We start from the raw sequence: 19,183 nt of genomic DNA on the forward strand, positions 1-19,183 counted from the left end.
TGGCCATACACATTGTTTCACCAGTGACCCTGAACAAGTCCTCTATGCCTTCAGGGTTTTTCCGCCCCATTATTCAACTGAACCAGCTGTGCCCTCAAAGGACATCAGACTGGCCTCTTCAGAGCAACAGAAGTAGGCAGAAGTCAAATGTCACTGTACTTTGTAATGACTGCTCAATGCTGGATCCTAGAGATAGACAGGGAGATAGATATTTTTTTTTTTTAAGGGGGCGGATAGAGGGAGAGGAAGAGAGAGAATCTTAAGCAGGTACCATGCCCAGTGTGGAGCCTGACAGGGGGCTGGATCTCACGACCCTGAGATCATGACCTGAGCCAAAATCAAGAGTCAGATGCTTAACCAACTGAGCCACCCAGGCGCCCCCCTGGATACATTTTTAAATGGGTGTTGAAAAACAGATGGTTCAGGAGGAAAATAGCCAGTACACTGAGAGAAATGGTTCAAAATGGGGAATTCCATAATTGGAGATGAAAACTTACAAAAAAAGATGGACTGAAGGAGGATGACTGCGGTTTAACTATCTGAGAGCTCGTCAGTATGGAAGAGCACCCCGGGAGACAGAAGGTCAGTGCACTGATACTACTGGGGAGTATAAAAGACAGAATTCAGTGCAATATAAAAAGTACTTTTAAGTAGTTATTCTAAGAGAAGTCACCTGAAAATGTTTATACAGAAACTGATGATTACACAACAGAATTGTCTACAGCCTTGATACTCAGTATGTTACGTGGGAGTAGAAACCTCAGCATCACCTGGGAGCTTGTTAGAAATACAGACTCTCAGGCCCCATCCCAGACACTGAATCCAAGTCTGCATACCGAAATCCCAGGGAGATTCCTTTGATCTTAAAGCTAGAGGACCACCAGTTCATGGAGTCTTGAAACTAGATGTGAGAAGAAGTGAACGAGGTTTTGGGATCCTTTCCAAATGCTAATTTATGGAAAGCCAAACTCACTATGCCAGAGATCTCAAAGTTGTTCCAAAAGATTTCTGACTCATGGGTCAAAATACTGTTTCTAGGTTTCATATTCTCACTTTTCATGCATAATTTTTTAATATCTTAAACAATGCTTCAACCAAACCTTATTCAAACATTTCAAAAGTTAATTTCTTTTTCTAACTTAAGAATTTTATTTAAAAACTGAGTTAAAGTAGCTTACAATGGTATGTTTATAATAGAGCATTAAATAAACTGGTAAAGAGAGAAAAATGATGCAGGAGGAAATAAAGGTAAAAAAGCAAGATGGATTTCTATGGCTGGTATTTAGAATGCATTATCATTACTCCACTTGCGAGGTGACAGCTAGATTTGGTTCCAAGTTTTCTAGCACCCAACTTGAATAGTGCGTGTTATCTTTCAGAATATTCATTTAGAATGCCATGATTAATGTCCTAGGCATGAATGAAATAGACCCCATTAAATCTACTCAGAATGCTTTATACCGAATTCATTTTAAGACTTCCTATTGTATATTCTAGAATATTCTAATGGGTCACACTTATTGATATAATTACATTTTCTTTTCTAGACAGACTAAACAGCAGAGTGACTCAAAGCTGATAACTGGTAAACATGTATAGACAACCAATCAAAAGTAAGACTTAATAAAGGCAGAAAAAAATGGAACTTACCAAATAGATTTCCTAAACTTGCATCCATTTTTATTTCAAATACTTGAGAAATAACATAAAATGTCAGTAAAAATACTGCCACAGCTACCACCAACTTCGCAGCACCTAGAAAAGGGCAGAAATAATTCAGCATGAGCTTGTGAGACCACACAACTTTTATGAATGCATTTTCATAAAAAATTTAAGTTTATTAAAAATTTCTTAAAACTAATAAATTTTATCTATTGGATCTTAGTTTTACTGGAGTTACAACACAAACTGTACCAACCATCCATCAGGATCAGGGAGGATTTTCCTGATCAAAGAATTATCAGATTGGCTAGCAGCCCAAACACAGGACTGCTTGACTCATCTGCCTAGTTTTCTCATGAAGAAAACAAAACCACACCACCACCAACAACGAACCAAACCTGCTCTCAAGGGCCGGCTGACTACACCAAAGTTCCATGGCAAATGGAACACCATCATCAGCTACAGTCTTAATCCTTTCCAAATTTAAAGGCAATGCTTTACAGGGGTAACGCAAAAACACTGGACATTGTAGAACTGCCATGGCAACAACCGTGATGCTAAGGAAGGAACTCTTGAGTGGAATGAAACAGGTTTACTGTCCTATCACCAAAACACCTGCCTCTTAGAGCCGACGGTGCTGCCGGGATGGGGCACAAGAGTACCCAACCTTCTCCTTAGCCTCCCCGAATCGCAGAGGACTTCATCTGGCACCTGTCACCTACGCTTCATAGTGCAATTATATCATACGCTCCATCAAGACACACTCGTAGACTTTCAGACCTTCCCATCTTTAACCATTTCTGAGCGCCCTACAGAGTTAGCACTGCCCACTGCCAGCTAACTGACTGAGTAACAGGAACCGATGACTAGTCTTTTGTTCCCACAGCTAGGCAAATCTAGGAAAGGAAAAAAAAGTGTAAGACAGGAAAGGAAATGGAAAATGACAGGGAAGAAACATCCTCCTCCTTCCCCAAGAATCGAAGAGCATCTCATTAATTATTCAGGAACAATACTAATATTTGCCTGTACCATCTCCATTGCCCTCTCTTACCAAAATTTTACTTTATATTGATCTAGAATAGGTAGGTGGGATCAACAGGCATCTCTCCACTCTTAAGGACACAGAAGTCCAGAGATCAGGCCTAACTGCACATGATAACAAGTAACTCAGCAGCAGCAGAAGGCCCAGGATCCAGGGATCCTGACAGAGCCCGGTGCTCCATTCTGACACCAAATTACCACATTCCCCTAAAACACTGCAAAAATTTAACTCAGTAGGTAAGGAAGAGTAAAGAAGAACTGTATGTTCATTCTAATTTCTTAACCCGAAACAACTAGGACAACATCCTTCAAGGAGCAGGAAGAGAATGGACTGCTGATGCTCACCAATGGCCAGCGACACTGAGAAGTGCTGGTTTCACGGAACTCCTTGTTTCTATTTAGAAACGCTCCAAAAACACAGAAATGAGACGGCGGGGAAGAAGCTCACTACTAACCGAATCAACTCCCACACCGCCTGCTTCGACCTTCTCCCCTCCAAAAATCACTTATTTTCAAAAGCAACTACAAGTTGCTTACATGTTTAGTGCAGAAGAGAGCAAAATACCAACAGGCTTTGAGCTCTTACCCCCAAGGATCTAGCAGAGTGCCTGGACATAGTCGCACTCTCACCAAGTGTTTGCGAAACAGATGAATGGTGAGAGGTGACACATTGCTTCGTGATCACTTATGACCAAAGGCTTGAAGACTGTGTATCACATGAGTCTTCACCACTCATTTCCTAGCAATCACGAGCATGTGCAACCAAAGGTAACTTTTCCCTGTCCCTTACCACAAATACATGAAACCGTTACTGTTTAAGATTAAAATATTAAAATGAATAAAATATCAAGGTTATAATACATCAAAGTTCTAGACTAAATTCAATAACCAAGTGAGACCTGAGCCTACACTAGACAAGCTATATACACCACAGACATCAGATACACGCACATGTACATATATATATCTGCATATACAACACACACACACACACACACACACACCATTTATTGAGTGCCTTCCATAGAGCTAAATGCTATAAAAGCACAATTGCAGTTACACAGCTTTTCCAGGTATCATTTTTATTTTACAGAAAAGAAATCAAGGCTGAAAATTTTTAGGTCACTCGCCTAAGGTCACATAAATAGTTAGTAGCGGAAGGGAGTCTTCAACCAAGACCTACTCACTGACAGCAGACTATCAGAGGAACTAGGAGGATATAAAAGCTCTAAGGCAGGGAGAAGTTCGAGATGGGAGAAATGTGCTGGTAACAGAATAAACAGATGGTCCCAGAGAGGAGCAGGCAGATGAAGACTAGCACAGACTAGCACCTCCATACTGGTAGAGTTCTAGAACTTCCATTACATAGAGGTCTCCTCCAGAGCTAGTCACCATCCAACTCTGGACATAAAGGGGCCTGACCATACCACACCACAGTCCCCCCATTCTTAACTTTCTGTAAGATTCTCTCTTCCTTCTAGCCATGGACTGCACTAATCTGAGTGTATCCCTATTTTTCACAAACCAAAAAGCATACTCTTTAGACACTATTGTCTTACTGTAAAAATAAAGGCTATAAGAATATTTCAAAGCAACCAGATTTTCTTAAATTAGAAGAGATTAATCACACTAAAGGCAATAAATTAACAGCTAATCTTCTCTCTTTGCTCATCAAAACCATCCCTTCAAGACCTACACTAGGAACAGTGCCAAACATAAAATAAGTACTCAGTGAATAATTATTTATCAATTAACCTTGGAATTAATTGCCAGAATTGGAGAAATGAACCAAATGAAAATTTAACTTCAACAAGAATGAATGTAGAATTACATGAGGAAGAGAAAACTTGCTTTGATTATTTCAATCACCATGTTTAATTAATGTACTTTTTAAAAATAATGTGGAGACATGTGATCATCAATAGTCAGTCTTGCCGTATTCAAAGATCATTTAAAAAAAAAAAAAAAAGACACTGTAATACATTTTTTAAACCAAAAACAAGCTTTTAGTTTCTGGGAATATTTTCCTTCAACAACTGAAGAGCTACTCAAAAAAGGATAGTTTTGTAAGTTCATGACCAAAGGGAACAGATTTCTAAATTTCCACAAGGCCATCTATGAACCCGGGTATCTCTGCTTAATGAGCATGATGATGTTGGATCACCTGCACCTGATTCTACAAAAGGACGGAAGCACACGCCTCGTTTGTTCACCCACCCCGACGTTAGAGACTTCTAAGAGATGCTCCCCCCATAGGAAAATAACTTGACTTGCTGGTGAGAAGACGATAATTACAAGAAAGACTATCTCGCTTTTGGGAAATTATAAGTTACCTTCTATGTTGGCAAAACAGGTAGTAGAAATTTCTAGGTAAAGTGTGCCTTTCCTCTAGGGTCTTGGCTGTGCTGAAGGACAGGCAGGGCTGGGAGAACACACACTTTTTCATGATCAAGGCAAGAAGAGGTCATCAGCCTCTCCCGTTATTTATGCATCTTTTTATAATGTTTAAAGATCGTTACCTTAATACTATGAACATCAAGCTGTGTTTTGCAATTTCCTCAATCTGCTGCCTAAGGAACAGATGTTCTTACACATAACCTCCCTTATGCAGATTGAACTCGAACCAGCAAATATTCCCTTAAGTAAACAAACATTTTACTGAATTGTTCATGTACACTAGTTTCTATTTAAGTACATATACAGAAAAGATGTAGGCTTTTAAACTTCATGATTTCTTTCTCTCAAAAAGCTAGAATTTAGCAAAACAAAAAATCAGTCTCACTAGGTTATCAAAATTGTTATTTATACAGGCATTTTATTCTATTAGGCAAATAAACTTAATGTGCAAGAACACAAACATTAAAGCCATAACTTAAAAAAAATTTTGTGAAGTGTGTCCAATTTGTGATGTATTGACTACATAAAAAAGGAGGTGAAGTAGTGATTTAGTCTGTTATATAATCAGCTTTGTTCTTAATTTAGAAAAAGATTATTTACTCTCTCCATTAGCCATTTAAATAAATAAGTTACGCAAAAAATAAAACTTTTTCTACTGAATTAAATATCTTACCTGCTACCCTCATGTTTCGTTTTTCCGTCTATGGCACTTTTCATTAAACAACCTCCTAAAATCAAAAGAAAAGGCAAACATCATTAGGTCTAGAATGAGCATTCCTGCCTAAGATTGAGTTGGATCTGAAGTATATATAATAAACTAATTAGACAAATGTCATGACATTTCTAAGTTTTCTACCAGTATGGACACGGGGCCTGGCTCCTTCCACTGGGACACAAAGCTCCTGAGAACAGGGTCCGTGTTTTAGACCGTTGTGTCTCCAGCTCCCTAACTTTGGCGAAGAGCTGTGAGAAATCCTGCCATCAAGCATGTGAATGGAAGATAATGCCCCTTATTACTCTCAGTGATTTTGCACTTATAAGGAACTTTTGATACTGAGTCCCGGACTTCCAGTTTGCAGGTGAGGTCCAAAGAGGTGACGCTGCTCGTCCAGGCGTGGAACACGCTACTAGAAGAAAGGTCTGCTGGCTCCCCATCTCAGGCTCGCCTCAGTCTACGATGCTACTTCATTTTTCGTACAACAGAATTCAGGGGCACTATGACAAGGACTTTACAGCAAAGGTTTATTTTAAAACCAGGATCCTTTTCTTCTTCATGGTTTCAATTTAAGTTTGTAAAAGAATATATTCAAAAGTACAGGATTACAATTTTAAATATTCTGGTAATTACCATTATTGACAGTGTATGCTACACATCAAATAAAGAAACTATTCTCTAATATTATTCTATGAACAACAAGAAATAGATGCTGGCAAAAAAAAAAAAAATCTTTGTCTATGTGTGTTTCTCTCCTAGGAAGTAACTCCAGACAGGTGAAATTTTACAAACAAAACGAAAAAGCAAGTGAATGAGTTTGACAGGAAATTCATGCTCAGGTTGAACTAGACAGCGGTCTCTCACGGTCTCTCTCGGTGAGGAATTCAAAAAGAAAGTTCTGATGAATGAATTTGATACCTTTGTTTTAGACTGATTGTATTTGATTCTGATGTTCCAATGTTGATGCCTGATCTAGTAATTGACACAATGTTTTAAATAAGAATAGCAGCGCATCCCTGAAGAGCACAGAAAGGGAGTGAGACACCCAGTTTGTTCATTCACCAGTAAGAGTCAGGCCAGGGTGGGGGTGGTGAGCGCCCAGGGGCCAGTGCTCTTAGGAGAGCTCCCTTCTGCCCGATTTACCCTCAAGAAAATACCAACATTTAAACTAACAGCGAATACAGCATTATTGATTTCTTTTCTTCTGCTAGTTATCTGAACAGAATATGAAAAGCCAGCGTTATCAACCTATTTAAGCTAACTACTTATCCACAGGCTAGGGAAATATTAAAAGAAAACAACAGATACTAAAGTATCCACCAGTCATCACATAAAAGCAGAAAAGAAAAAAAAAAAATCCTTGGCTTTTCAAATGAAATCCCTGACTGGTTTCAAATTCTCCTTTGACGTCCAGCAAAATGGAAGACTACACTCACAGCACACACAGACCGTTACTCCCAGTTAATATTCCAAAATAACTTCGCTCTTCTCTGAATGTGGCCTAGAAAAGTTTTCTGGAAGCAGGATAAGCGGTTGGCCAGAAGCATGCTGTTCTTTTTCACTCTTTCCATCCCTGCTGAGGTGGCCACACCCTGTACCCTGTACCTCACCAGCCCGAGGGCCTCACCAGCCCGCGCCCTAACCACACTGTCCTACCACACTGTCCCGCTAGCCCGCTTCTACACGGACACTGATAGGACCACGAAAAGCAACTATAAATGTCTAGAGGAATTCATGCTTTCCACTAATTTCTAAGAGAACATTTCATAAAATCTCATAAAATCTCAGCCGTAACACATTTTTAATTCATTTGCTTACGACAAATTGATGCAAGAGTGCAGATCAGCCAGCATAAGGGAAAAGTACTGGATATATCTGAGAGCAAATCAAGGAACATGTTCACAGCACGCTAATTCCAAGTCATTCCTAACTTCTCTTCTTAGGATGATATTTAAAAACAAAGAAAATCATTACATATAATCATCTCAAGGAGAAAAAGAAGGAATTTAGTGGAGTATACTTGGCATAAACCTCGGGCTGAACCTCCAATGATCAAGCAGGGATAAAACAGCTTCACAGAAAATTAACACAACAGCAAAGGGGTAAAAAGTCCTTCGATAGAAATTCACAGCTCTTTAATCCATAAGCAACAGGTGAAAGAATTTATAGGTTTTCTGATACACTCATTAAAAATTAGAACTATTGGGGCACCTGGGTGGCTTAGGGTGCCTTCAGGTCAAGTCATGATCCCAGAGTCCTGGGATCCAGCCCCGCATCACAATGGGCTCTCTGCTCAGAGGGGAGCCTGTTTCCCACACTCCCTCTCTCTGACTGCCTCTCTGCCTAATTGTGATCTCTGTCTGTCAAATAAATAAAATAAAACCTTTAAAAAAAAAATTAGAGCTATTTTCCAAACCAGAATACTGGTGGCAGGCAGAGCACTTGCAGGATACACTAAAAAAGGAACAAAACCCCAAAAACCTTTGATAGTACCTTTACTGCCCAAGAGTGTAGCATCAGTCAAAACAAATTTCAGTGTTTAAAATAAATGCTCAAACCCTATCAGGTGGCTAATGTGTAGAAGTGCACAATCACCTGAAAGTCCACTGCAAGGATGGGTCGCCACGGTGTCCCGGGCCAACAGAATAGTAAGTCTGCGACCCAGACTACAGAACAAGTCCCACATTAGGATCTCAGACCAACATCCTGAATTTCTTTGAATTCCTTGTCATTTAAACATTTCCTTTAACCCAACGACCGACTTTGCTCTAATCTGGTCAAGTTTTATTAAAATGAGGCCTGCATCAACAGGCCTCAGCCTAGAATCAATCAATTTGAGATCAACAGATAAACACACAAGCCAAGTGATACTTTCATTCTCTCTTTGAGAAGCAGACTTGAATTACAACAGGTGAATGACAAGACCATTTTATATCAATAAATTAAGCCATAATAGCAATTATTTACCAGGAGGGGAAGGTCTTGCCAATTAAAATAAACTAGGTAACAATGCATTCGGCAGTGTTTTTCGTACACATGCTTATTTTATGTAATCTTTCCAGCAGCCCCCTAGGTGTAGTGTGTTTCGATGGCATTACAGATAAGGTCAAGGGATTGGTCTCAAGTCACATGAAGGCTGAGTAAGAAGCTGATACCACAAACACGCTTCTCGCACCTCAGCAGCTCGCTGACATGTTGTAATAGAAGCAACTTGCTGTCAAAACTCCACGCCTATCAATGTGGCTTTTGCAAACTGTTCTGGGAATTGCCAACCTGGGCTGTCAACTAGCCACTCCAGAGATGCAACATTCGTCAGAATGATTAAGCACATGCGTGAGAACACCCCGTGAAGACAGAAAGAAAATGAAGCAGACAGAAACACCCACCGATGTCGTACTAACAAACGACAATCAACTAAACTGGGAGAAAGTACTGTAAGTCATTCTCCACAAACACAAAGAAACTATCTCTTAATCCAACCCAACTTTAACTCGGTTCTGGTCAAATGGCAATGTCACAGGCACCAATGAGGGAAGTTCAGAGGACTGTTAACACTCACGCGAACTAGAGCTTTTCAAGAGGACAGAGAAAAACAAAGGTCAGGGCAAGCAGATAGACAGAAGTACATTTAGGCCCTGGGATGGCTAATTGTTTGTGTCAACTTGACTGGGCCACGGAACACCCAGATACCTGCTCAACGTTATTGTGCGATTGTCTGTGAGGATGTTTCTGGCTGAGCCTGATACCTGAGTAAAGCAGTTCGCTCTCCCCAGTACAAATGGGCCTCATCCAATTGGCTGCCTGAACAGAACCCAAAAATCTGAATGGCGGGAATTTGCTCTCTCTGCTCACAGCCTGCTACCCGGAACATCATCTCCAGCGGCCTTTGACTTACACACCAAAACTTACACACCAGCTCTCCCAGTTCTCTGGATGGAAGAACGTCATTGGCTCCCCCAGCTGCCGGGGACTTCTCAGCCTCCACAACCCAACTGAGGCAGTGAATTCCTTATGATTATCCATCAATCTCAGATACCATATCTCCTCTCAGTGCAGTATCTCTAGAGAACCCAGACCGACCACAGGCTTGCTCTAAATCACACCACAGGAGATTACATTTTCAGTCCTAGAGCAGTTAAAGAGGGAAATGAGCAAACCCTGAAAACAAAAGTACACTACACGTGGGGGGGGGGGCGGTATTCTCATGTAGTTTACAAAGAGAAGTATGGCGTTAAAAATAATTTGCAAAAAAAATTGCCTCCATTTATGCAAACAAAACAGAGCAAATGTTGGCAAACTTTTTCTGTAAAAGGGCCAGGCGGTAAATGTTTTAGATTTTGGGCCCCATACACACAGTCCCCATAGTGACTCCTCGGTTCTGCAGTTGTAGCTGCAAAGCAGCCACAGACATATGGAACCAAATGGGCCCACTGTGTTACAATAAAACTTTATAAATACTGAAATTGGAATTTCGTAAAGTTTTCAAGTTACCAAATAATACTTTTCTTTTGACTTTTTTCCCCAATCACTTAAAAACTAAAAAACCTATCTTGGCTCATGAGCCACAGTGACCCATGGGTGGTAATCGGACAACCTGAGACCGAGAAATCAAAAATAAAATTTAAACTAAAAACAAAGTTTTAAAATAGGCCTTGCGCTACTATTCCAACATTTCTGGCAGGGTTATTTGCAGGACACAAGTATCACAAGGCTTCTATTCGTCCTCTTGGAAGTGCTACTAGAGCTGCAGGATAGACAGAACCAACCTAAATTTTGCGATCTGGACGCATCCGCCATACATTTTCACACTCACGCTGCTCTCCAGGGGAAGAAGCATAAACTCTATGAGGAACACAGTGGAGCTTCTTCAAAGGGAAGGAAAAAAATCCTTCCCTTCTTATATATGAAGCAATCCATCCACAGCAAAGACAGGTAGAATCTAGACTCTGGAATGTTTTCCAAAGTAATCCCAGCAGGTATAAATAAATGGATAAAAGTGAATGTCATTACAACCCATTTCATTAACTGTAAAATTAATGTTGGTGAGGAGAATGGACAGTGCTCTCTTCTTTACATAGGTATTTAAAAGGGATTATTTTTGTGATAGGCTTAAAGGGGGGTTATATGTATCAGATGTCTGATCAACTTTTAAAATTGCAAATATTAAGCTCTCAAATATCATTACTTTAAAAAAACAACAAACTATCACTCCAGTAGCTGCAGACTCCCATCAAGTCCCCTGTCTCACCACAGACTCTCCTTTGTCAGGCTGGAAACATTTTTGAAATAACAGAATGAAGAGAGGGGAGAAGACTGCATTCATTTGAAAGAACCAGGATATGTAAAAACTGATTATGATATCTGAGCTGCTCTCATTGTTATAAATATTATGAATTCAATAGAATTTGGTGTTATTAACACTAAATAGTTAATTTTTTTAAAAATCCAGTTACTAAGTTAAGAGAGTATTTCAGTACCACTAGGCCTCTCTTGATTCTCAACCCTAGAAATGCAGCCAATTAAAAGAATCTTCCACTTTAACATCCACACGTTACACACCTTTTAAACACTGGGTAGGTATAACCTGGTAATAAAGAAACTTTTTTCCTTTTGCTTTGAGAGAGAGGTGCATGCAAGCAGGATTAGGGGAGGGGGCAGAGGCAGGGAGAGAGAATCTTAAGCAGGCTCCAAGCTCAGAGCAGAGTCCACCACGGGGCTCGATCTCACAACCCTGAGATCATGACCTGAGCAGCAATCAAGAGTTGGACACTTAACCGACTTGGCTAGCCAGGTGCCTCTCAAGGAAAAAAGTTTTAAGTGACTACCCAACACATAGAAAAGTATCCCAGGTTTTTAAAGCACCAAACTAACCTTCCTTCAACTGGAAGAAAAAGGAGCAAAAAATCAACATACCTTTTTCTTTGGAAATGGGAAGAGGAGATGTGCATGGATTCTATAATGTCAAGAACAACCACATTTTCAGACGATCAGAGGATTCAGAGGAAAAACATGAATACAACTACTCCTTCTGCAAAGGGGCTTTCAAAAACGTGAGACTGTACAGCAACAGACCAGAAACTGAAATAATGGCTCAATAGAACCAATAAAAAAAGTCTTCTGGAATGGAATTTTCATTTCCTACTGAAAACTTTGCGAAGAGAGGGATATAATCTATGCCTAGATTTCTTACGTTATTTCAACTACCATCAACTGGCTTTCTTATTTTGTAATGCAGCATATTCAAATTACACTAAAAGAGGATTAGTATCTAATTAAGGCTAAGAAACAAACAATTAAAAGTGTACTATGAAAAAGCACAAATGAGCCAGTTCTAACTCCCCTTTAGAATGCTAACCAGAGCCTAATATGAAGCGTACTGGGATTGTTCTGGGTGAATTCTGCTTTCCTCCACAGTCCACCGTAAGCAACTGTACCTTGTTTTTATTTGGTTCTCCTGGCAGGGAGTAGAGAGAGCAACCCTCTGAAAACTTCTACGTGATCTACAGCAGCTAGATAAGATGCCTTTCTTCTAAGAATGGAATATGACAAAGTATAAATATCAACCTGTCTCTCCACTTACTAAAACGAAAGGGTGGGGTACCTGGCCGGCTCAGTGGGTTAAGCCTCTGCTCAGGTCATGATCTCAAGGTCCTGGGACCGAGTCCTGCATTGGGCTCTCTGCTCAGCAGGGAGTCTGCTCCCTACTCTCTCTCCCTGCCTGCCTCTCTATTTGTGATCTCTCTCTCTCTCTCTGTCAAATAAATAAAATCTTTAAAAAAAAAAAAAAAGTGAAAGGTCCCTGTGAAGTAAAATCAGGCAGGTGCCTCTCCTAGACTAACTTCACCCCAAAGACAGAGGGAGAAGCAACCATACTTGGCAGACCACCCACGCTAATTCCCAAGAGCAGACATATTTCAACATGATTCATCCCAACTTTAAGAACTCCCTAGTACAACTCCATCAACCAAGGTGAATTAGCTAGACACCTAAAGTTCTTACCTCTTCAGAACTCTGAGGTATCAGATTTCAGAAATATTTCAGTTGTTCGACAAGCTTTTAGAGCAGGTTTTCTGTGAATACTTCGGGTGATTAAAAACTGAATGGACACGTGTTCTGCTTCCCCTCCCAAATCTAACAGGGCTAACCGACTTTTTCCTGACAAAAATATTTCCTTTTCGAAGATGATACCATTGAAGGAAGCATGGCGTGGGGCTGTTCTTCGCTGAATTCTCATTAGCGGAGAAAGAGTTGTTCGAACCCACAGGCGCTGTCACTCAGTACCTCAAACGCCACGAAGGCACTTCTTGAGCTGGCAGCCAGGGTCCAGGTTTTCTCAGAGAAAAAGTGCTGTTTACTCTGATTATTACCATGATACCCTGTAACCACTGAGGACAGGACAGTGGATGGCTGGTCTACACGGATATTACCAGCTGCCCGCATTAATGAGGGGCAGGGCCTCTAACAGAAAAAGGCTAATAAGAAAGAAATCAAACAATCAAGCCACCCATGACGTCAACGTGACATTACGTTAATATCTCAGTGATTTATAATTACAAAATGGAAATCACTGATGTACCAAAAAACCAGAAATAAGACTTCTGTCTGAACTGAACTACCAACATATAAATGGACTGGAAATGGATAGGGGGGAAATGATACGGGGCCATACTGGAGTGCATTACACCCTTCCAACCAGCTAGCCTGCCTTTTAAAACAAGTCATCAGTATAATCTTCATTACAGATAAATGCCAGGTAAGGACACCTTACATTAAATTGTATTGTAAACAAATACTTTATATGGTAAAAGATCTGAAGAAATGCTACACTGTAATTCTTGTATCTCATGGCTTCTATGACTCATACCTATCATTTTACTTTAACAGGGGCCTGTGGTTCCTGGGGCACCTGAGATGATTTTATTGATTCCGAGGTACACACTACTTCCCTCATTATAACATGTCTTAAACTGGGATGAGGTTTACAACCACATTTTCCCCCACAGTAGTATATAAAATAATGGTGTACCTTACAAATATCTTAGGCTCAATGAAACAGCATATCTGCTTCTTTGAAGCCCTAACTACAATGTAACTCACAGCATGGACGCCACCATTATTGGTGGGCTTTTTAAAATGCAAATTCCTGAGCCCAGAATCCCTAGGAGGATTAAAACTCCTGCATGTTAATGAGCTCCCCAGGTGGTTCTCCCTCTCACTTGGATCTGAGAACTTCAGATCTATAGTACAGCAACCCAAACACACAGAGAAGTCTGGAGATGGGAGCAGGGGGTGAGGCAGATCTAGGCCACAAAAGCCCAAAGGTAAAACTCATAAAACAAGAATTTCATTCTTTCCTTAACAATGAATGGAAATCAGCCTGACTCTGGGCCAGGTCTCCTGTTGGGGTGAGGAGGGAAAGGCGGGCAGTGAATAAACCTGGAGATAATGTACTGAGGAAGAGAGCAAAGAGAACTCTCGTTTGCAATGGTTACAACAGTATTGGATTCAAAATTACCCAAATGTTTTCTTGCACTTTCTCCTCACCTACCAAAGCAGAATTTCCTTAAAAAGCTATAATCCAATGGAAAAAATTAAACAGTGATCAGATTTCTGTAACTGAGAGCACCAACATGCCAAAAACAGAAAACAAAATGACATTTAGTTCTGCCAGCTCCCTCAGAGTTCTACAACTGTGGATTAAACAGCTGTAATGTAAACCACTTAATCCTACACCTTACCGTCCTGGAAAAGAAAGATGGACAGACGGAAACAGGCATCATTGAAAACAATGGCAGAAATAAAAACGAAATACATTTTAACTGTAAGAAGTTCCATATATGTAGGGTAAAGAAGTGTCCAGGTCACAAACTGCAACCACAAAAAAGATTAGAGAAAGGCACGGATTTCCACACAGTATAACTATCTTCATCTCCTAAAACTATTTTACATTGTATCGGATGAGAAGTCACAAGTTCCTATTCTGAATGAATGTTTAAGAATTCCCCCACAGAGCGGCTGCACTGATGGTCTTTTTTTTTTTTTAAGATTTTATTTATTTATTTGACAGATCACAAGTAGGCAGAGAGGCAGGCAGAGAGAGGGGGGAAGCAGGCTCCCTGCCAAGCGAGAGCCCGATGTGGGAATAGTCTGCGAATTTAACTGACCCAGAGCAGACATAGTGCTGTCGGTCAAACCTTCCACGTGAAGAAATGGAGGAGCAGGGCCTTTCTGTCTGTCCTGGATGGTGCACATTTCTACCACAAAAGCAGAATGAAAGCAGCCATTTGCAAAGAAGAGGTAGTAAGAAGGTTCTGGCATAAAAGTTCCTGAAACAAAGAAGTCCATCTTTGCTGATCCTTCAAAACACACTGAATGATCACTTAGTTGTAGATACTGAATGGTATCGATAATGTGCCTGATACCATACTGTGCTTTAAGTTGTGTAAAACTGATGATGAAAATCAATTCAGGAACTGACTCCCTGCTACAGATGTCCGCCTAACTTTTTTTCTGCAGCACACAAAAACTCACCAGGGGCCATCAATGGATGAATGGATGAACAAAATGTGGACTGCATCTATATGTGGAATATCATTTAATCGTAATGTGAATGAAGTACTCTTCCTTGCTGTCCTATGGATATCATGCTAAGTCAAAGAACCTAGACCTAAGAAAGCACACCTTTAGGCCTCCATTTATATGAAATATCCAGGACAGGTAAATCCACAGGGACAGAAAGCAGACTAGTGGTTACCGGGGGCTCAAGGGAAGGGGGAATGGCGAGTAATTGTTTAATGGATATGAGGTCTCCTTCCACAATGATGAAAGTGTTTTAGAGCTAAACACAGGTGATGCCAGCCCACCACTGTGAATGTACTAAATGCCACTGAATTATACACCTTAACATGATAAATTTTATGTTAAATGAATTTCCTAAAGAAGGAAATCAGGAAAAAACAAAAACAAAAAAACCTGACCAGAGTAAGACTAGAAAAATCATAAAGGGTAGATGAAAAAATTAATTGGATTAGAAATCAGGGAAATATAAGTCATCTTAGAATAGCTTCAATCAAACGGAGGAGGCCAATGAAAAAGAGAATGAAAGAATACCAGTGGGTATGCAGTGGAAACTTAGAAGAACTGGAATATTTAATTTCCTCTTCTGAGAGAAAGTCAGCTGACTGTATTTTAGAAGCAGAATAGAAGTCACGAAACCTCTTAAAGTTTAAATATCTTGGGAATCTTGCTCAATCTCCCCAAATTAAGAAAATAAGGCTCTGTGGAATTAAATAATTTGGTCAATGCCATTTATGAAGCAGCTAAATGCAGAACTATTGCTTAAAATCCGGATGTGTGATAGAAGGACAGGAATCTTTCCGGACTAAGTACAAAACAAATGTTTGCTACTGAACTAAGTTCTGAACTAGCTGGATCTTTATGAGACCTAGGGCCAAAATTTGTTGATTCCTGGGTCTTGCACCTTTCAGCTTTAAGAAATGGGTATAAAAATGAAGAAAAAAAAAAAAGAGAGAAAGACTCACTGTCTCACAGAAAATAGCTTTATGAAGGCCCAGTCTATCTTATTCATAGTATCTATGATACCTATAATAACTGGCACATAGGAGGTACTTCAATATTTTTAAATGAATTTTTGAACACTAACACTCACCATTTAAGATTTAAAATAGATGGTCAAAAAAAAAAAGACTCTGATAATCCAAAACTTTTTGCCATTCAACAATCTCTTGCCCCTCTCTCAAATTACCTTTCCTTGTTAATGTATCTGCATCAACTATTAAAAATTATCAACACTTAAGGTAGCAATCCAAATTTTGTAATTGTAACAAAATAACAAAATATCTTGAAAGCCACTTTAACCCAGTGGCCTCAGTCTTATTTTGATTCCCTTTTGAAACACAAGTGCCCTCCTAACCATGGGGATTTTGGAGGAATGTGGCCTATGGCCTTTTTAAAAAGCCTTATTTGTGTTCGGCTTTAATAGATCCCAGGTTGAGAATCACTGCATTGGACTCTACATTTCTCACTATCAAGAAATGATAATCTTTAGCGAGCTGAGAACACACTACATAGAATTTGTGAAAGAAAGCTTCTAACACCTGTATAAAGGGGGGCGGGGTGGTGGTAAGTTCGGTAAACAGCTAGAGAACTCAAGAGACTGGGGGCCTTTTGAAAGAGATACAATTAATGATATGACCTGAACTGATGCCAAGAGCATAAGCTATTAACTTTATTTTCTAAGTGAAACGGAGATCTCTTTGTACTACATGATGCACTGTACAAATATTAGCAACGTTTTAAAAAACTTGGTAAAAACAGTATACCCCTAAACCTGCAAGGCAGTCAAGGGTCCAAGGGGTCTGGCATCTTCTGTCACCATCAACCTTTACTTTACCTCTAGAGTTCACATTTTCATGTGTAAAAATAAGAAAGAGAAAAGAACTCTGGCTGGTGAGAATAAATGTGCATATGAAAGCATATAGCACAGTGCCCAGTAAGCAATATACTACCTAGTATCGTATCTTGTATCCATATATTTGACTTAAGAAGAAACACAGCTCAACCTCAAATCATCAATGTGTCATTTATATTATTTAGATCTAGGGTCCCTAACCGTGGTACAGAGTAGAGAATTTTGAGGACAGTAGCAAAAAAAAAAAAAAAAAAAAAAAAAAAAAAAAAAAAAAAAAAAAAAGAAGAAGAAGAAGAAGAAATGGGGAAGAAAAAGAAAGAAGGAACAGTACATACATCAATGACAGCGAATATCCATGAGCTGGATGAATTTTAAAAATGAGAAGTACCTCCAGTTTAGGAGACGCTGAAACTTTACAAGCGAGCCAAGACGGCCCTCCACAGAGGACCACTGCAACACCCAGTTCGCCGCCGCCTCCGTAGAGCCCTGGGCCCGGGTTTCCGACAGCGAGCCGGGGCCCCCCGCAGGGCGCGAACCCAGGCGCAGCCCGGCCGGGGCGCCCAGCGGAGCGCCAGGTGCAGGCGCCGCCCCGCCCTCCGCGGACCCGGGCAGGGAGACTGCGAGCTGGGGATGCACCGGCGGGGCGGCGGCCCGAACCCCGGCCAACCGCACTCCGGGGGCCCCGGTCCTACCTGCGCCCGCTCCCCCCACCCCGCCCCCGCCGCGGGATGCGCCACGACGACCCGGGCGCGCGCTCCGGGGCCCGCCCCCAGCCGGCGGCGGCCGCGCGAGCGGAGGATGAAGGTGACGATGGGTCCCCGACTCCCCCCCCAGACGCCCACCATCCCTCCCCGCCCTCCGCCGCGGCTCCTTCCGCCTCCCCGGCCGTCTCACCGGCCTCGCGCCTGCCTTCCGGCCTCTGAGCGGTCAGTCCTGCCGGAGGCCGACGGGACCCGCCGCCGCCGCCTCCCGCGCCCTCCTCCGCTTTCTCCCGGGATCCTCCGGCTTCCCCTCACCGCCGCGAGTGGCCTGGAGGAAGCCAGCTCGCCGCTGGGCCTCCTCCCCGCTTCCCCGCCGCGACCAATGGGCCCCCGCCGCCGGGAAGCCGCGCCCGCCCCCTGGCGGTGGAGGACCGAGCGGGCGCCCGGCGGGCGGCGGGAAGGGCCGGAGAGCGACGGGAGGGGTCGGCCCGCCAGCCCCCGCCCGGCGCTGCGCTGTCCGCACTTGCCACGTGGGTGCAGCCGCGGCGGCGGTTGGCGGCGGCTAACGCCCGGGAGTGGGGAAGAGGCGTCACGCCCCCCTTCCCCTAGTTCGTATACTTTCTTAATCCTGACCTTAAAGGCAGAGATTTAAAATAACCGGTCCCATTCTACAGATTCAGTGACTCCATGGTGTTAAGCAACCTAGAATCTCGGGCAATTACCCTTTGAGTCCTCAAAGGAGTCAAAGTTTTACAACAGCTAACCTGTTATAAAATGCTTCTGGCCTGGAGCACTAGATCGCTGATAACATTTGGCTCAGGGAAAAAAAAAAAGCAGTGCGTGTATTTGCGCGTCATTTTTGTTTAAATTACTTAGCAACACAGCAGTTAGAAATGCTCTTCTCCTCTACACACATTTTTTTCCCTACAGTTGTGTTGATAACTGGGAAGTCAATTCAAATCCCACTTTATGAGAGCTGATCCCACAACACAAAATTGTTTCTTAGCTCATATCCACATCCCAGAACAATTAGTAACTATTAAATGTTACTAAGTAGAATGTCAGGACAATACACGGTTGTAGAAATTAAATTGCATTAAAGAATAATAGTTTACCATAGTTAAGTGTTCTACCAAGCCTCAGCTTTTCTCCAAAAATAAAAAACACAGAACCTAAATTATAGCTGTGATTTCTGCAGTTGGTATTCCATCATAGGGGAGGGAGGCAAGAAAGGCA

General features: G+C 41.5%; 1 protein-coding gene across 2 annotated transcripts in view; it reads right to left on the reverse strand.

Moving 5' to 3' along the window:
• Positions 1–18,271, reverse strand: part of FAM3C (FAM3 metabolism regulating signaling molecule C) — a 53,313-nt gene extending 35,042 nt beyond the window's left edge. The window contains exons 1-3 of one of the 2 annotated variants that reach the window (XM_004741888.3): positions 18,141–18,271; positions 5,774–5,828; positions 1,651–1,755 (exon numbers count right to left, since the gene is read on the reverse strand). In XM_004741888.3, coding sequence (XP_004741945.1) covers positions 1,651–1,755; positions 5,774–5,786 — 118 coding nt within the window. In that variant the 5' untranslated portion in view covers positions 5,787–5,828; positions 18,141–18,271. Of the gene's footprint in view, positions 1–1,650; positions 1,756–5,773; positions 5,829–17,634; positions 17,787–18,140 lie in introns of those variants that run through there. The other variant, XM_004741889.3, reaches the window with a different exon arrangement.
• Between the last annotated feature and the right edge of the window lie 912 nt (positions 18,272–19,183).

This window comes from Mustela putorius, unplaced genomic scaffold (assembly GCF_011764305.1).
Source record: "Mustela putorius furo isolate JIRA1106 unplaced genomic scaffold, ASM1176430v1.1 tig00003845_pilon_pilon_pilon, whole genome shotgun sequence".
Lineage (NCBI taxonomy): Eukaryota > Metazoa > Chordata > Mammalia > Carnivora > Mustelidae > Mustela > Mustela putorius.